General features: G+C 29.8%; 1 protein-coding gene and 1 non-coding gene across 2 annotated transcripts; one reads left to right on the forward strand and one right to left on the reverse strand.

Annotated features, from left to right (window-relative positions):
• Positions 1-6,965: 6,965 nt before the first annotated feature.
• Positions 6,966-7,038, reverse strand: TRNAA-UGC (transfer RNA alanine (anticodon UGC)). Its single transcript has one exon. It is a non-coding gene; the product is annotated as a tRNA-Ala (tRNA).
• Positions 7,039-11,917: 4,879 nt separating this feature from the next.
• LOC102608814 (GDSL esterase/lipase At1g71250) lies at positions 11,918-13,964 on the forward strand. The gene is made up of 5 exons (XM_006478297.4): positions 11,918-12,269; positions 12,612-12,739; positions 12,843-13,085; positions 13,214-13,466; positions 13,562-13,964. The coding sequence occupies exons 1-5, from the start codon at positions 11,933-11,935 to the stop codon at positions 13,780-13,782; spliced, it is 1,182 nt and encodes a 393-aa protein (XP_006478360.2). The 5' UTR covers positions 11,918-11,932; the 3' UTR covers positions 13,783-13,964.
• Positions 13,965-14,239: the final 275 nt, after the last annotated feature.

Raw genomic sequence — 14,239 nt, forward strand, 5'->3', positions numbered from 1 at the left:
AAAAAAAAAATTATTTTGGATACATACATATATAAAAAAAAATTAGTAGTTGGCAACAGGCGGTACATTAGCACCAACAAATGCCTTGTTCATTTTGCCAAGTCAGCCAATTGGAAATCGACATGTGGATAGTAAACAATTATTACAAAAACAATCCGATGCTCGTGTCCTTGGTCGTTTTGCTGCCCGACAAAAAATTGTGACAATTCAGGAAGTAGTGGCAAACATTGAATTTTAAAAGCTTGCTTTAAACATCGGCTTTGGCGGCCGTTAAAATCGCCGTTCTGAACGCCACTTTTTGACAAGACATTTAAAATTTTAGAAATGAAGTTTTTAATATAAGGAAATTTGCAACAACTTATTAACTGAAGATTTGATGTGTTACATAAAGTTATTGGTAAGTATTGTTTCTTCTCATTGTGATATAGCCTTACAAATACTATTGAGTCCGGTTCAATTCCCTATTCTTGAGTCATCCCACATGGCATAATAGTACAAAAAGTTTCACTTATCGTTCGTTGAATGCATCTTTTACCTTGCTTTTCGGCCCGGCTGACTCACCACCGACGTTGAAGCCCTTGTTTTAGAGGCAGTGGATAATGTTGCAACATTAACCTTGAGTCTTGACATGCAGCTGATAGGTCCCACAGTCAACTGAGAATAGTTATTATACTGATAACATAAGCTTTTGAATATTGTTCGTGAGCATTGATAGATGGTATCTTCATGTACAACTGGGGCTACAAATACTATCTTATCATGTGGTAAAAATTAGACAAAAAGAGTAGTCTATTCTGACTAGAGTGATTGAAAAAATATCTCACTTCAATAATATATATAGATACTGAAGTAATAATAGAATTTTGAGACAATCCCTAATTTTTGAGCTAGCTTTAAATATGAATTAAGTTTTATGGACTTCTATAAAATCTGCCTATAAATAATAGAATAGTTAGATTACCTAAGTAGTATATGGATTTTGTTTATCCATTGATTTTTTGCTTTACTGCAGGATCGAAGAAAACTGTTTGGGATTATTAACTTTTTGTCATATTTCGAAGGGAAAACAAAAAATTTTGCACTCCATTCTTATAATAACTTTTTGTCAAAATTTTCTATATAAAATCTTTTATACTTTAATATACTTTTTTTTCTATTTCAATTTGCAGAGGTTACTAAACAAATAAGTAATAATGTTGATGATAATTTAAAAATTAGAATGTTAATAAACAATTAACTAGACGTGCACATTGACGTGAAGTACGGGTATGTTGACATTTTTTTTGAATACTGATTAATCATCATATTACTGCATTACACAGATATTTACAACTGCTATTATAGCAGATATATTACACTGATATTTACAATCAGAAATACATGATTGGGACTTATATTATTACATTGAATTCTGTGAAGTACATGCCCAGATAAATAATCCCTTACAGAAGAGGGATGTCCATACTCCACTCGTATTGCACGAGGGAGAGGAAATTTTTGAAATATTAAACAAATAAGCACGTTAGCATTGTGAGGGCAGCAGCCCACCACTCCGACCAAGGCCGAAGTGGCCGGGTATGTTGACATTGAATGTTATTGAGAGCTATTTTGAAATATTTGTTTTCAACTACGCATATCTACAATTCTGTACATATCAATTCTCCCTAGTTATATGAGTCAACACTACATAAAATTTTGTAACCAGGCTCATCTCTCTCTCATTAAACTAAAGAAAGCTAGCTTTTTCACTCACTTTGAGATCGACAGACAGGGAAAATCATCAAATTAATTTCCCTTCAAATTTTATTTTCCCACCACGAAAAGGGGTTAAAATTAAATTAGTTGATAAATGTTGGTTTAATCCCTATATTTTAAGTTAATTGTCTATTTAGTCTTTATATTTAAAAAATACTCCAAGACATTTCTGTTGTTAAATATATTATACTCTTGTCCTTACTTTTTTTTTCTTTTACAATAACACCCTTACAACAATATTGTTAGGGATATTAATAAAAAGAAAAAAATGATAATCTATCAAATTAATCTTAAAAGTAGCATAAAATTTACACAAACTTTTATATTATTATTTTACTTTTAATATTAATTGATAAATTAATTTTTTATAAAATAATTATTAGTAAGATTGTATATTAATCATTACTTTAAGTTGTCTGATATTAATTTATTTATAAATATTTATTATTAAGGTTGTTTTAAAATTACAAAAATAATAATTTTTTTACATTGATATTTTTGTATAGTTTGCTAATAAATAATTATTGATTAATTTGCTAATTAATTTTTTTAATAGATAAATTAATTAATGTCAAGAATATTGTTAGAAGGGTATTATTATAAAAGTAAAGAAAAAGTAAGGGTAAGAATGTAACATATTTAGCTGTAGGGGTGTTTTGAAATATTTTTTTAAAAATAAGGACTAAACAAACTTAAATTAAAATATAAAGATTAAATGAGGATTTACCTTTTACTTTATATAGTAAAATCTCACAACTTAATTTATATAGTAGATACTAGATAGTTGATCTTACAACAAAACTTCCCATTCCCTTTTGCTTGCTTTTAATTAAAATTTTTTCTTTTAACTCTTATTGTTAAAATCGCATTTATCCTTTTCAAAAATATATAAAATCTTTTATGACATTCTAAGTGCTCTCATGAATATATTACTGTATAAATTATTCCCATTATTTAATTTAAAACTTTTCTAGAAACAAATAAGCACATAGTTGGACCAAGAAAGATGAGCAAAAGCAAATTGATAGTGCTTAGAGTAGTTAGACTTTCGTTTAGCTTAGGCAAAGTGATTAGTAATCATGGAGTTTTTGTGGTCCTATAACACAAACAGTAGCCCCTTAGTAAGCTTGTACTTGGATTTGACACATGGCATAACTTTTTCTTCAACTCTCAATAAAATTAGTCCATTGCTTCAGATTCTAATTTTTGCTGCAAATCAACTACCGCTGCAGCCCCGGAATGAATATTTAGATTTAAATTAATGCCCTATTAGCTTAATATAATGAGTGAGGTAGCAAATACGAGAAGCATGTGATTAGGAATTGGTAATGAATCCTCAACTTATTTTAGCCTTACTTTACTTTTTAAAGATGATGTCCAACAAATTAATACATACTGTTAAGATAATGAGCCACGCGAATTTGAACATGTGGTGATGTCGCTAACGCAATCGTTCCTCACATACCACATATTATTATTATTTATTTTATAATTAATAATAAAATTTATCAATCACATGTATTCATATGTATGCTAATGTGAAAATTAATAATGAACACATAAGAATGATCACGTTGAAAATTAAATTAGTAACATGTGTGATCTATAAACAGTATCTATTCTTTTTCTTCATTGCTTTCTATTACCATGAGATCGTGTGAAATTATTTTCACTCTTTTCTTAGGTTTGTAGACAACAAATGATCCGGTAACTTATACTTCCGGGTTTTATTATTATTATTATTATTTAAAAAGTCAAAATAGGTAAATGTGTATGCTATTCTATTTAATTTATTTCATTAGTAGAGATAATTTAATTTTATTTCACTTGTAATTAAACGAAATTATTTAATTTTTTTCCCACTTAATTCAGCCTGCTTAAGGGAGACAATCAAAGATGTAATAAGACGATCCCCAAACATTCATTAGTGTGATGACATCGTAAATAATTAAAGAAAAATAGAAGATTAATGTCCTGATTATAATTATTAAAGTATATGAAACATTTTGACTTTGATTATCAAAAGATCAAAGGCATTCTGACTTCTAGAAAGATTCTACTAATGTCATCCGGATCGATACACACCCGCCATTTTTTTATTTATTAATTTTCATTTTGGGTCAGTGATATAATTATGCCAATGCTTACTTTTTTAAAAAAATTATATTAGATTAATGCTCAAATTACAATATGTAAATATTTACTTTAATCATCTATTTATTGTCCTCAATGAAACTAAATTTAATAACTTAAATATCAATCAACTCTAGGCTAGGTATGGCAAAAATTCCCACAGGGACGGATACCCTCGGGGATTTTCCCCATTCGGGGAGGGTATGGGGATAATTTTATACCCAATTTCTTATTCGGGAAAGGGACGGGGAAATTTTTTTACCTAATTTCTTATTCGGGGAGGGGACGGGGATGAGGTGGAATCCTCATCCCCTACCCATTTCCCCATTTCCCCATTTTAATTTTTAATTTTATTTTAATTTTTTAAAATTACTAGTAAATAAATTATAAAATTATAAATATTAGTAAAAATAAAAAATATCAAAATATTTATATTATTAAACTTTTAGGCCTAATTAACTAATTAAAGTCCTAAATTTTTATTTAGGACATTAAAAAGACCGAGTAGATTCTATTAGCCCAACATTTTTTTAATTTTAATATTCTTTAAATATTTTAAACTTAAATCTATTTTTTATTTATTTTTAGATATTATAATTGCCCACATCGAATCACAATTTTAATATCTAATCTAATCTAATCTAATATTTACTCTTGATTTGCTCCAATTTAACTATTGTATTGTAAAGGGAATAGTCCACATTTATAAAGTGCCCACGCCACCATTGAAAAAGTTAATTTTGAATCTAAATTTGATTTTATTTGTAACAATTTTGTATTAGACTATTAATTTATTCATGATAGTTTGTAAAAGAAGTTTGTATCCCTTGCATGTTGCGTTACTTACTAATTTAATGTATGTGACTTTTGTAATAGATATTAATGTAAGATATATTTCGAACTTTACTTTTATTTGAATTTTTTATTTTAATATGATTAACTCAAAAAAAAATGTATTAGTTATTCGGGGATCGGGGACCCTTGGGGATCCCCTGTTATTATTCGGAGAAAGGATGAGGATTCTCTCAAATAATTCTGACGGGGACGGGGACATACGCAAAATATCGGGGATGGGTACGGGGAGATCGGTCCCCTCCCCTCCCCTCCCCATTGCCATCCCTACTCTAGGCTACATTAATCACTCCACCATCTTTTAATTTTTTTTTTTTTATCTTCTTGAAAGCAGAATGTTATTGTAAGAGAAAATAAGTTATTTTTCTTGCGTTAGGAATTCAATTGTAAAACTTTTGATGAGCATTTACATATCTGTTGATAAATGATTATATATATATATATATATATAGAGAGAGAGAGAGAGAGAGAGAGAGAGAGAGAGAGAGAGAGAGAGAGTTTACATGACCCAAACGAATGAAGCGACTTCATCCAACCAAAGGGCGGACCTATGTAAAAGATAGTGTAATATAGGTAATTGACTTTGCTCAACAAAAAAATTCCTTTGTTTTCATATTAATTTTCTAAAAAAATTTGTTTGAGTTGGGGTAAATTTTATGAAAAACTTTTGATAATGAATCAATTTTGCGAAGTACTAATTTTTACTGTAGTTTTGCTGCTAATAAATTAAGTTTGTAGATTGGACTTTGCATCTAAGAATGTATTATAACAAATATATAATTGGGATAAGGATCGATACTTAAGGGCAATTTGAGATTGCGGTTACTGATAAAATAAGTTGTTTTTTTTCTTTGCAGATGAAATAAGACGTTGATTCAAAAAAAAATCTCAATATTCGATAAATTATGTTGTTGTGATTGTTCATTGTTGTTAGTTTGAAAAGTAGGTATGTATGTTTAGTAAATGTTATTACGAAAGTAGATTTTATTGTATAATGATCAAAATAGATATAAGTTTTAAATTTTGTTTATTTGTATATTATGTTTGTGAAAAAGTAGTAAATAATTGTCCCTTTATTACAATATTAAGGTTAAAATAAAAATTTTAAAAAGGTATGATAACTTCTTTACTAAGTTGCTTATAAAATATAACTCCTGTCTATTTTTAAAAGTCGTCGTTAAAATATAAGAACTTACGAAATAAGCAATTTTTAAAAAATTTACCAAATATTATTATTATCAAAACTTATTAAATAAGGTACTTATAATATTTCAGCCATATTCGCAAATAGTGCAAAACTGAATCAACAATTAGAAGTTGATCAAGACCCACGTAAAACTCATATTAGAGGAATCTTGATCGTTGATATATATGGACATAACTTGTTATTAGGATAACAAGTAAATAATGATTTTTCAAATTTATTCAAATTATCTTCTACTTCTTCATAGATAAACATAAATACTTGGAAATATAGGGATTATTTATCTTATTGCATAATTACTGTTCTAAAGAAAACTTTTGCAAAAAGAATGTCGATGCATCAAATCTTAAAAATCTAGATTTGAGCAAAAAAACTGACGCTTCCTCGTTCTTAACCATTGCTTTTAAATCTTTCAAGAAAGTGGGATCATATAGAATGATGGAGACATGTAAACTACTACTTTCATACGCATGATCTAATAATTATCACAAAACAATTTATTAAACTTTCCTCTTCGCAAATGTTTCTAAAAGTACTTAAGTAAATTTTTATTCACTTTTCAAACAAAGTTATTAGTATTAATATAATTATTTCACAAGCACTAAGGAATTTTATTAAACCAGCAGAAAAAGAATTTGGATCACCCTTATTCGCAGCAACAATACAAGTCTCTAACTGGCAGCTAAATCAAATTCAAGTAAACCCTAAGTATTTTCCAAAAGACGTTGGTGAGATGACATACAATTTGAGTTAATTAATCTTATATAAATTTTAGACAATTCTATATCCTAATCTCATCAAAGTTTACCAATTTTGTCAGAAGATGCAAAGAGCCAAGAGAAGTAGCCACAATTAGCAAAGAGCATGATCTCAAAACTCTCTTAAGAATATTTATAAGAGTCCATTTTTTGTGGAGTATGCCTAAGGGAAAAAAAAAAGAGTGAAAAACAATTTTAAAATCCAAAAGCCTTATCCAAATGAGATGTGTTAAATAAATAAAAGCAATAAAATTTTAGTTTAATGGAGATGCAGGGGATCGAACCCGGTACCTCTCGCATGCAAAGCGAGCACTCTACCATTTGAGCTACATCCCCATTTTGGGAGACTTTGATAAGGTTCTTATTTTATCATAACAGAATTTCTTTCATTTTTTCTTTTTCCGCCTTCATTTTTTTTTTAATTTGAAAGGTAAATGTAACCTTTTTAACCTGATATTATAATAAATGGATGATAATTTTTTTCTCTCAGTTGTTGTGACTTGTGGGTAATGCAACTTGCACCATGGCGGCTTTAATTAATTTTGCTTTGGATTTTCATGTAGTTTTAATGGCAAACAAATTATCCGCACCATTCACTCTCATCCTCTTGTTTCTCTTCTCTCTTCTCTTCAATGAAACCTAGGTAACCGAATAATATTCTCTAAGATCTCTTCAAATCAATCATTTTTTTATCTCAACATGACACCACTACATATGTATCAATCCAAAAACATGTACCTTCAATAAGGATGGACAATTGGACATTGTAGTGGTGATTTCGGGAAAAAAAAAAAATAAAGAAAAAAAGTATGCTCCATGTTTCAAGGGATGTGATGTGAATGTGATGCATGCGTTTCTAACTAGAAGGACTTATGAGGAAAAAATATCACGTCTTTTGGTAATCATGCACCTTGCTTCTTCTTTGTAGGGTGGGAGCCCCCCCAAGTCGAGGACATGTAGAAATTTATAAAACTTTGAAGGCCTTAACTTTTGAGTAATCTAGCTAGGAGATTTGATGTCTGCCAATTAAAATTTATCTGCAAGTTTTTTTGGCATAAGACACAAATCACACATAATTTATGGGGAAAACTGTGGTGCAACTGTGGTACCGTGCCACAGTTGCATCCAGTTGTTGAATTTCAATGGACCCCACCCATCTAAGTGGATCTAACGGCTGGATGCAACTATGACATGGTACCACAGTTGCACCGTAGTCGGACCCTAATTCATGTATGGTGTTGCTTAAAAAATTATTGGAAGCTTAATCACACACGTTTATTTAAAATATTACAGCAATGTAGTGAAACACTAATACATGCCAAATAATGATTGATGACACACGTTAAATAATAATTGATGACACATGTCAGGATATAAAGTATGTACTCCTAACTATATAAAATAGAGTGGCAATACAACCACAAACTCTTATACAAACTTATCTTATACAAACTAATGTGGCATTAATTTATTGGTTGAATCAAAATATAAAATAATAGAAATAAATTATGTGGGCTAAGAGATAATTAATTCAACCAATGAATTAACACCATATCAGTTTGTACAAAATAAATTTATACAAGAGTTTGTGGCTATATCATTACTCTATAAAATAATAAGTACTAGGCTTATAATAAAGGACACCCACCACCCTAAATAAAATCAAACATGAAAAAAAAAAAACCAACCTGAATGGTAAAAGAAAATTTCCAATAAGAAATTTAAAGATGTCAAAATTAAAGTCTCCACTATAAGTAATAAAATCTAAAGATAACGTGCTACATTGTACAGAATTAATATTAATAATATTAGCGGCAAGCTATTCCAGTGTGTGTGTGACTGTGTGTGTGTGTGTGTGTTTTGCCAATGATTTTCAGTTCCTTAGCGAGATTAATTATTGCTATTTTGGCCTCTACTTGAATTATTTTCGGTAGTTGGTGGAGGTCATAGTAATAGATCTTTCCAAAGCTGACGAAAATATTGACTTCATAAATTTGAATATTTGAATAATAGATAATAAATATGGAACAAACTTACATCAGGTTTGATTCGCATAAATCATAAAAAATATAGAAAGAACTCAAGGTGGTCAGTAAGAATTTTGTAAAGTAATTGTCTTCTTGATAATGCTGATCAATGTGGCTCCACTAGAGGCGATTTATCATTACATTTCACAAAAGAATTCTGCAGCATGAAAATATAACGGCGTTAAATGTTTGAACTGTGACGATGATGAGAAATCCAACTTGCACAACAATATAGTGACGGGCTTGAATTTTTTTTTTTAATACACTGATATATTATAATTAGAAATATACTGATATTTACAATAAAAAATTAATCGAGACTTTCTTTGATAATTTTACTATAGCACAGTCTGAATTGTTATCCTTACATAATATCATAGGGATATCTATTCTACCTAAATTATAAGAAAACAATAATACCCCTACCTAATTTTTTTGGGAGGGGAATAGAGTATCAAATAATTGTTCGAACCCATGCATTCAAGGAACTTTGAGTGCACGGGTAATGGGCTCGACTCGCTTCAATATTGATTGGACTAATTTTCATGTCTTGATGACAAGTAAATATATCAAATCACTCACCATCCGCTCTCATCGTCTCTTTTTTATTTTTCTCTACATTAATTATTGGAATCAATATTGGTGAATATTTGCAAGATAAAATCTATCAAAAGAATCATTGTGTCTTTTAACTTGACAACACTTGTGTCAATTCACAATTTATGTCACATAAACATTATATATATGTAGAAAAAATCTTTTTTTTTTTAAATATTGATATATTACAATTAAAACTCTACTCATATTTACAATCAGATAGTAATCAGAATTTTTTTTTATGATTCTAGTATGACACAGATCGAACAACGATCCTCACTTAATATTAAAAAAAAATTATTCTATCTCCAAACAGAGAACCAAATAAACTTCTATCGAAAAAGAAGTTGAATCTCAACTACTATTAAGACTTGAACTCATGCGCCCAAGATTCGCATGAGTTGCCAACGAGCCTATTGGCTATGTAGAAAAATTCTTAAGTGTAGATGTTTGTATAAATTTTTGTGTAAATTTAAGGTTTCATGGTGCGAAGCCCTTCACACTGTTCGAAAAAAAAAATTATACCATTGTGAAATTTTAAATTTATATGAAAGTTCTCGCGAACATTCGAATGAGAAAAGGACTACGTGTGAGTGTAAGGGTAGTTATTTTGCTGCTCATGTTGAAGGGGAAAAAAAGTATAAACAGATGTCATGTCATAGTAGTACTTTTTTCTATGAAAAAGTTACTTTTTTTTGGGAAAACTTGCCCCAAAAAAAAGGCATGTACCCGGTATACAGTAGAGGATCTTTGTTGTAACAAAAAGGACTTGCAAAAATGCCTCAACTTTGGTTATTGCGTCACCCGTCCCATTACAAAGACAAAATTCAAATCTTTTTTAAAAAAGGGCATCTCTCCAAGTCCGGAGTCCTCACGCACTTTTTAGGGTGTTGCTGAATAGTTTTCAAATAATTCATTCAGGCTACGTTTGAAAGATTGGATTGGATTGAATTAATTCTTAAAATTAGATTAGATTAGATTATATAGTATTATCTTTTGTTTGGTATAGTGTCGGACAAGATTATGTTAAATTTAATTTAATGAAGCTAAAAATAAATATTTAAATAATATACTATTTTTTAAATCATATTATTATTTTTTAATTTAATATTTAGATTTTAATGTTATCAGCATTAAATAAATTGAATAATTTTTTATGTTTAATATATTACAAATTGGTTAAAATAAAATTATTGAATTAAAATTTTGATTTAATATTAAATTTTAAAAAAGTTAACATTAAATTATTGAATAAACTTTTGATATTAGTAACAAATTTAGACTATTAAATATCTAGCCCTATCTAAACCCGTATGAAGATGGGGATTAATGGTCCTATGAATGTTGGATTAAAATTTGGACTAATTTATTAATCATCACAGCCAAACATAACTCAGGATTGGACTAATTTTTTTATCCTTTAAATTAGTCTAATCCTACCTTTTATTCAACAGCCAAACATGGCCTTAGTGGATTATTTGAGTTTAAATTTTAAAAAATAAAGAATTTTAAAAGTAATTTAAATTATGTCCATTTATCTATCTTATAAATAAAAAATTAAAATAAAAACAGCATATCTTCACGATAAGCTACTCATCTCATTTCATCAAACTTCGGGAAAAAAAAATATTTGAAACTCAAAACGTCTACTTTGCGATAAAAAAATAATTTGAAATATGTTATTCCCACTAGGAGCCAAAATCAAAATCATTACGACATGTAAACATAGCATATATCATGGTCATGCCCATTATAAACTCCAAATTAATGATGATTATACGCCTTTAGTCCATTTTCTTGCATAAAGTGAAGATTTTCATAAGAATAGACCTCCTGACACATCTCTAAATTCCTTAAAAACCTATTTTTAATTGAAATTACCTAAAAAATAAAGATAAATTAATTTTTTTGAATGAAAATTTAATAAAAAACTTGAATAAATTATTTTTTAAACAAATTTTGTACACCCACACCATTTCATTGTTTATATTTATATTTTAATTTTAATCAAAAATATTTTTTTAAGAAACTTTTAAGAATTATGGAAATAGAAATTATGTAATACGAATAAAATAACTTAAAATATTAAGATTTGCATGCATTTATAAATAAAAACTTAAAAGAAAAGCTTTTTTAAGGTGAAATTTAATGACAAGATGATTGATGTTAATTTATAAATTAATATTTTATAAATTAAGTTGGGTATTTTAGAGAATAGAATTTAAAAGGGGGGTAAAAGGATTTCTTTGGGGTGTTAACAGCTCCACTCTTTTTGTAAGTTTCATGAAGGTGACGCGATATGGCCCAAAACCTTCAACAGAATACTTGCTGGATCGTTGGGCCCGTAGCCCATTGTGAACATAAAGCTATCGCACACATTTATATGCATGCATCGTTGTTCACATGCAAAGCGGCATTAAGACCAGGCAAGCAAACAAAAATAAGAAACTTGCAAAATCGGCCGTTATGAAAAGAGCTAAGCTAGCCACCAAAATTCCAGTAAAAAAGTCATTTAAAAAGCAACATTTTATGGGTTTTGCTTACACTATTCACACTCCATACACTAACCGTTCCTTTCCATGTATAGCAATATTTTCCCATTATTTATGTCACCCAAAACCCTCATAATTCTCAACAAAAAGATCAAAAATCTTTTCAATACGAGGATAGGTACTGGCCGAGGAGGCATGGTGATCGGTTCCAATCAACGGCTGTCATTTACCGGATTTTGGGTGCTTATTGTGATCTTAAGTTACTCAAATGGGGTTGCGGAATCACAAGTGGTTCGAGGAATCTTTGTGTTTGGAGATTCATTGGTTGATGTTGGTAACAACAATTATCTCAGTTCCATTGCCAAGTCCAATTATTATCCTTATGGTGTTGATTTTGAGTATGGCCCTACTGGTAGATTTTCCAATGGCAAAACCTTTGTTGATTTTATTGGTAAGCTTCTATTTAATTATCACAAGTACCTTGCATATGTTCATGTGAAAATTTGGATCGTCTACCAAAATATTTAATCATTATAGGATTGTTATTGTTGCGACGATCTTAAGAGAGTGTCACGACATCACTTGATATGAATTAATTCCTTTTTTCCTCCCTTTCATTACTTCAAGAAGTAAATGATTTTTCTATTGATCTCTTCTTACCACATGTACAAAGTACAAACCGATTTTATTTATCATTAGAAACCTATATATAATTATTATTGTGCCAAATATTCTCATGGTTCCTGAGGAGATTTTCAATTTCACAAGTTTCTTGTTAACTATTTGCTTGTAGGAAAGATCATGGGTTTGCCCTACCCACTAGCCTTTGCAGATCCTAATACAAATGGAGCCAGATTGCTTGGAGGAGTCGATTATGCTTCGGCAGCAGCTGGCATCCTTGATGAAACTGGCCAACATTATGTAATAATAATAGTATTATTATTATTATTATCTCACTTAATTACCTTATTCATCCTCATTAATTATATATGTGAGCTTCATTTTAGATGATATATATGTACAGGGGCAGAGGTATACCTTGAGCCAACAAGTCCTGAATTTTGAGAGCACATTGAATCAATTAAGAGGAATAATGGGTGCTAGTAATTTGACAAATTATCTGTCAAAATCAATAGCAATTATGGTATTTGGAAGCAATGACTACATCAACAATTATCTCATGCCTTCTATTTATTCTTCCAGCTTCTACTATAACCCTTCGCAGTATGCTAACCTTCTACTCAATCACTATGCCCGCCAGCTTTTGGTACGTTGTGGCATTTGACGTGTCACTCATTAGTATATTAACCATAATACATTACATGTATATGTCACGTCAATTGACATGCAAATTTTGTAATTGTTAATAATATTTCGACATTTTTTTCTTCACAGGCATTATATAGCGTAGGGTTAAGAAAATTCTTTCTGGCCGGAATTGGACCTCTTGGTTGCATCCCTAACCAGAGAGGTTCCGGCCAGGCACCGCCAGGAAGATGTGTTGATTATGTTAATCAGATACTTGGTCCCTTCAATGAAGGGCTGAGATCACTTGTTGATCAGCTCAACAAAAGGCCTGGGGCTATGTTTGTGTATGGTAACACTTACGGTGCTGTTGGTGATATTCTAAACAACCCTGCTACTTTTGGTAAGAATTTTTATAATTTAATTTCAAAGTATATATCGCAAAATTTAAAAATTTAAACGGGGGAAAATTGTGAATTATATTTGCATTATGTGCAGGATTTAATGTAGTTGATAGAGCTTGCTGTGGAATTGGAAGAAACCAAGGCCAAATAACATGTCTTCCATTTGCAATGCCATGCTTTAATAGAAACCAATATGTTTTCTGGGATGCTTTTCATCCAACAGAAGCTGTCAATGCAATTCTTGCCCGGCGGGCGATTTATGGCTCGTCGGCCGATTGTTATCCGATCAATATGCTGAACATGACTCTCCATTGACAATATCTGAAGGAAATTATTAGGTGATTATATGCTGAGAGAACAAAGAAGAAGAAAAAGTAACTTTGTATCCAGGTCATGTCTTTTTATTGGGTTTATGTGTTTACTTTTGCTGCCATAGAATTCATCCTATGTTTGTGCAAGTGATGATCTAATTTGCTAGAAATCGAAATCTTCAGTTATTTTGGTTACAATTTTAGTCTATATTTTATGTAATGCAAAGGATGTTAATCTATTTTTAAATATCAAAGAAATCTAATTATTTGATTTTTTTTTTTAAGGTAGGAAAGTGGATAAAGTTTAAAAATTTTTAATCTCTACTTCTCTAGGACTCAAACTTGAGTAACCAGTTCTATAGAATGGTTCAAGCTTAAATCATTGAAGATAACATACTAATTTTTTTAATATGAAAATATAGCTTTCCTTGATTGGAATTAGAAAATAATGACATGATTTG

This window comes from Citrus sinensis, chromosome 3 (assembly GCF_022201045.2).
Source record: "Citrus sinensis cultivar Valencia sweet orange chromosome 3, DVS_A1.0, whole genome shotgun sequence".
In the NCBI taxonomy this organism is placed as follows: Eukaryota; Viridiplantae; Streptophyta; class Magnoliopsida; order Sapindales; family Rutaceae; genus Citrus; species Citrus sinensis.

What these genes read in the sequence shown, in the direction of transcription:
- LOC102608814 (XM_006478297.4), top strand. Translation starts at nt 11,933, where the DNA reads ATGTCACCCAAAACCCTCATAATTCTCAACAAAAAGATCAAAAATCTT. An exon ending in ATGAAACTGGCCAACATTAT is followed by an intron (nt 12,740 to 12,842) that starts GTAATAATAATA and finishes ATATATGTACAG; the next exon opens with GGGCAGAGGTATACCTTGAG. An exon ending in AAACAACCCTGCTACTTTTG is followed by an intron (nt 13,467 to 13,561) that starts GTAAGAATTTTT and finishes CATTATGTGCAG; the next exon opens with GATTTAATGTAGTTGATAGA.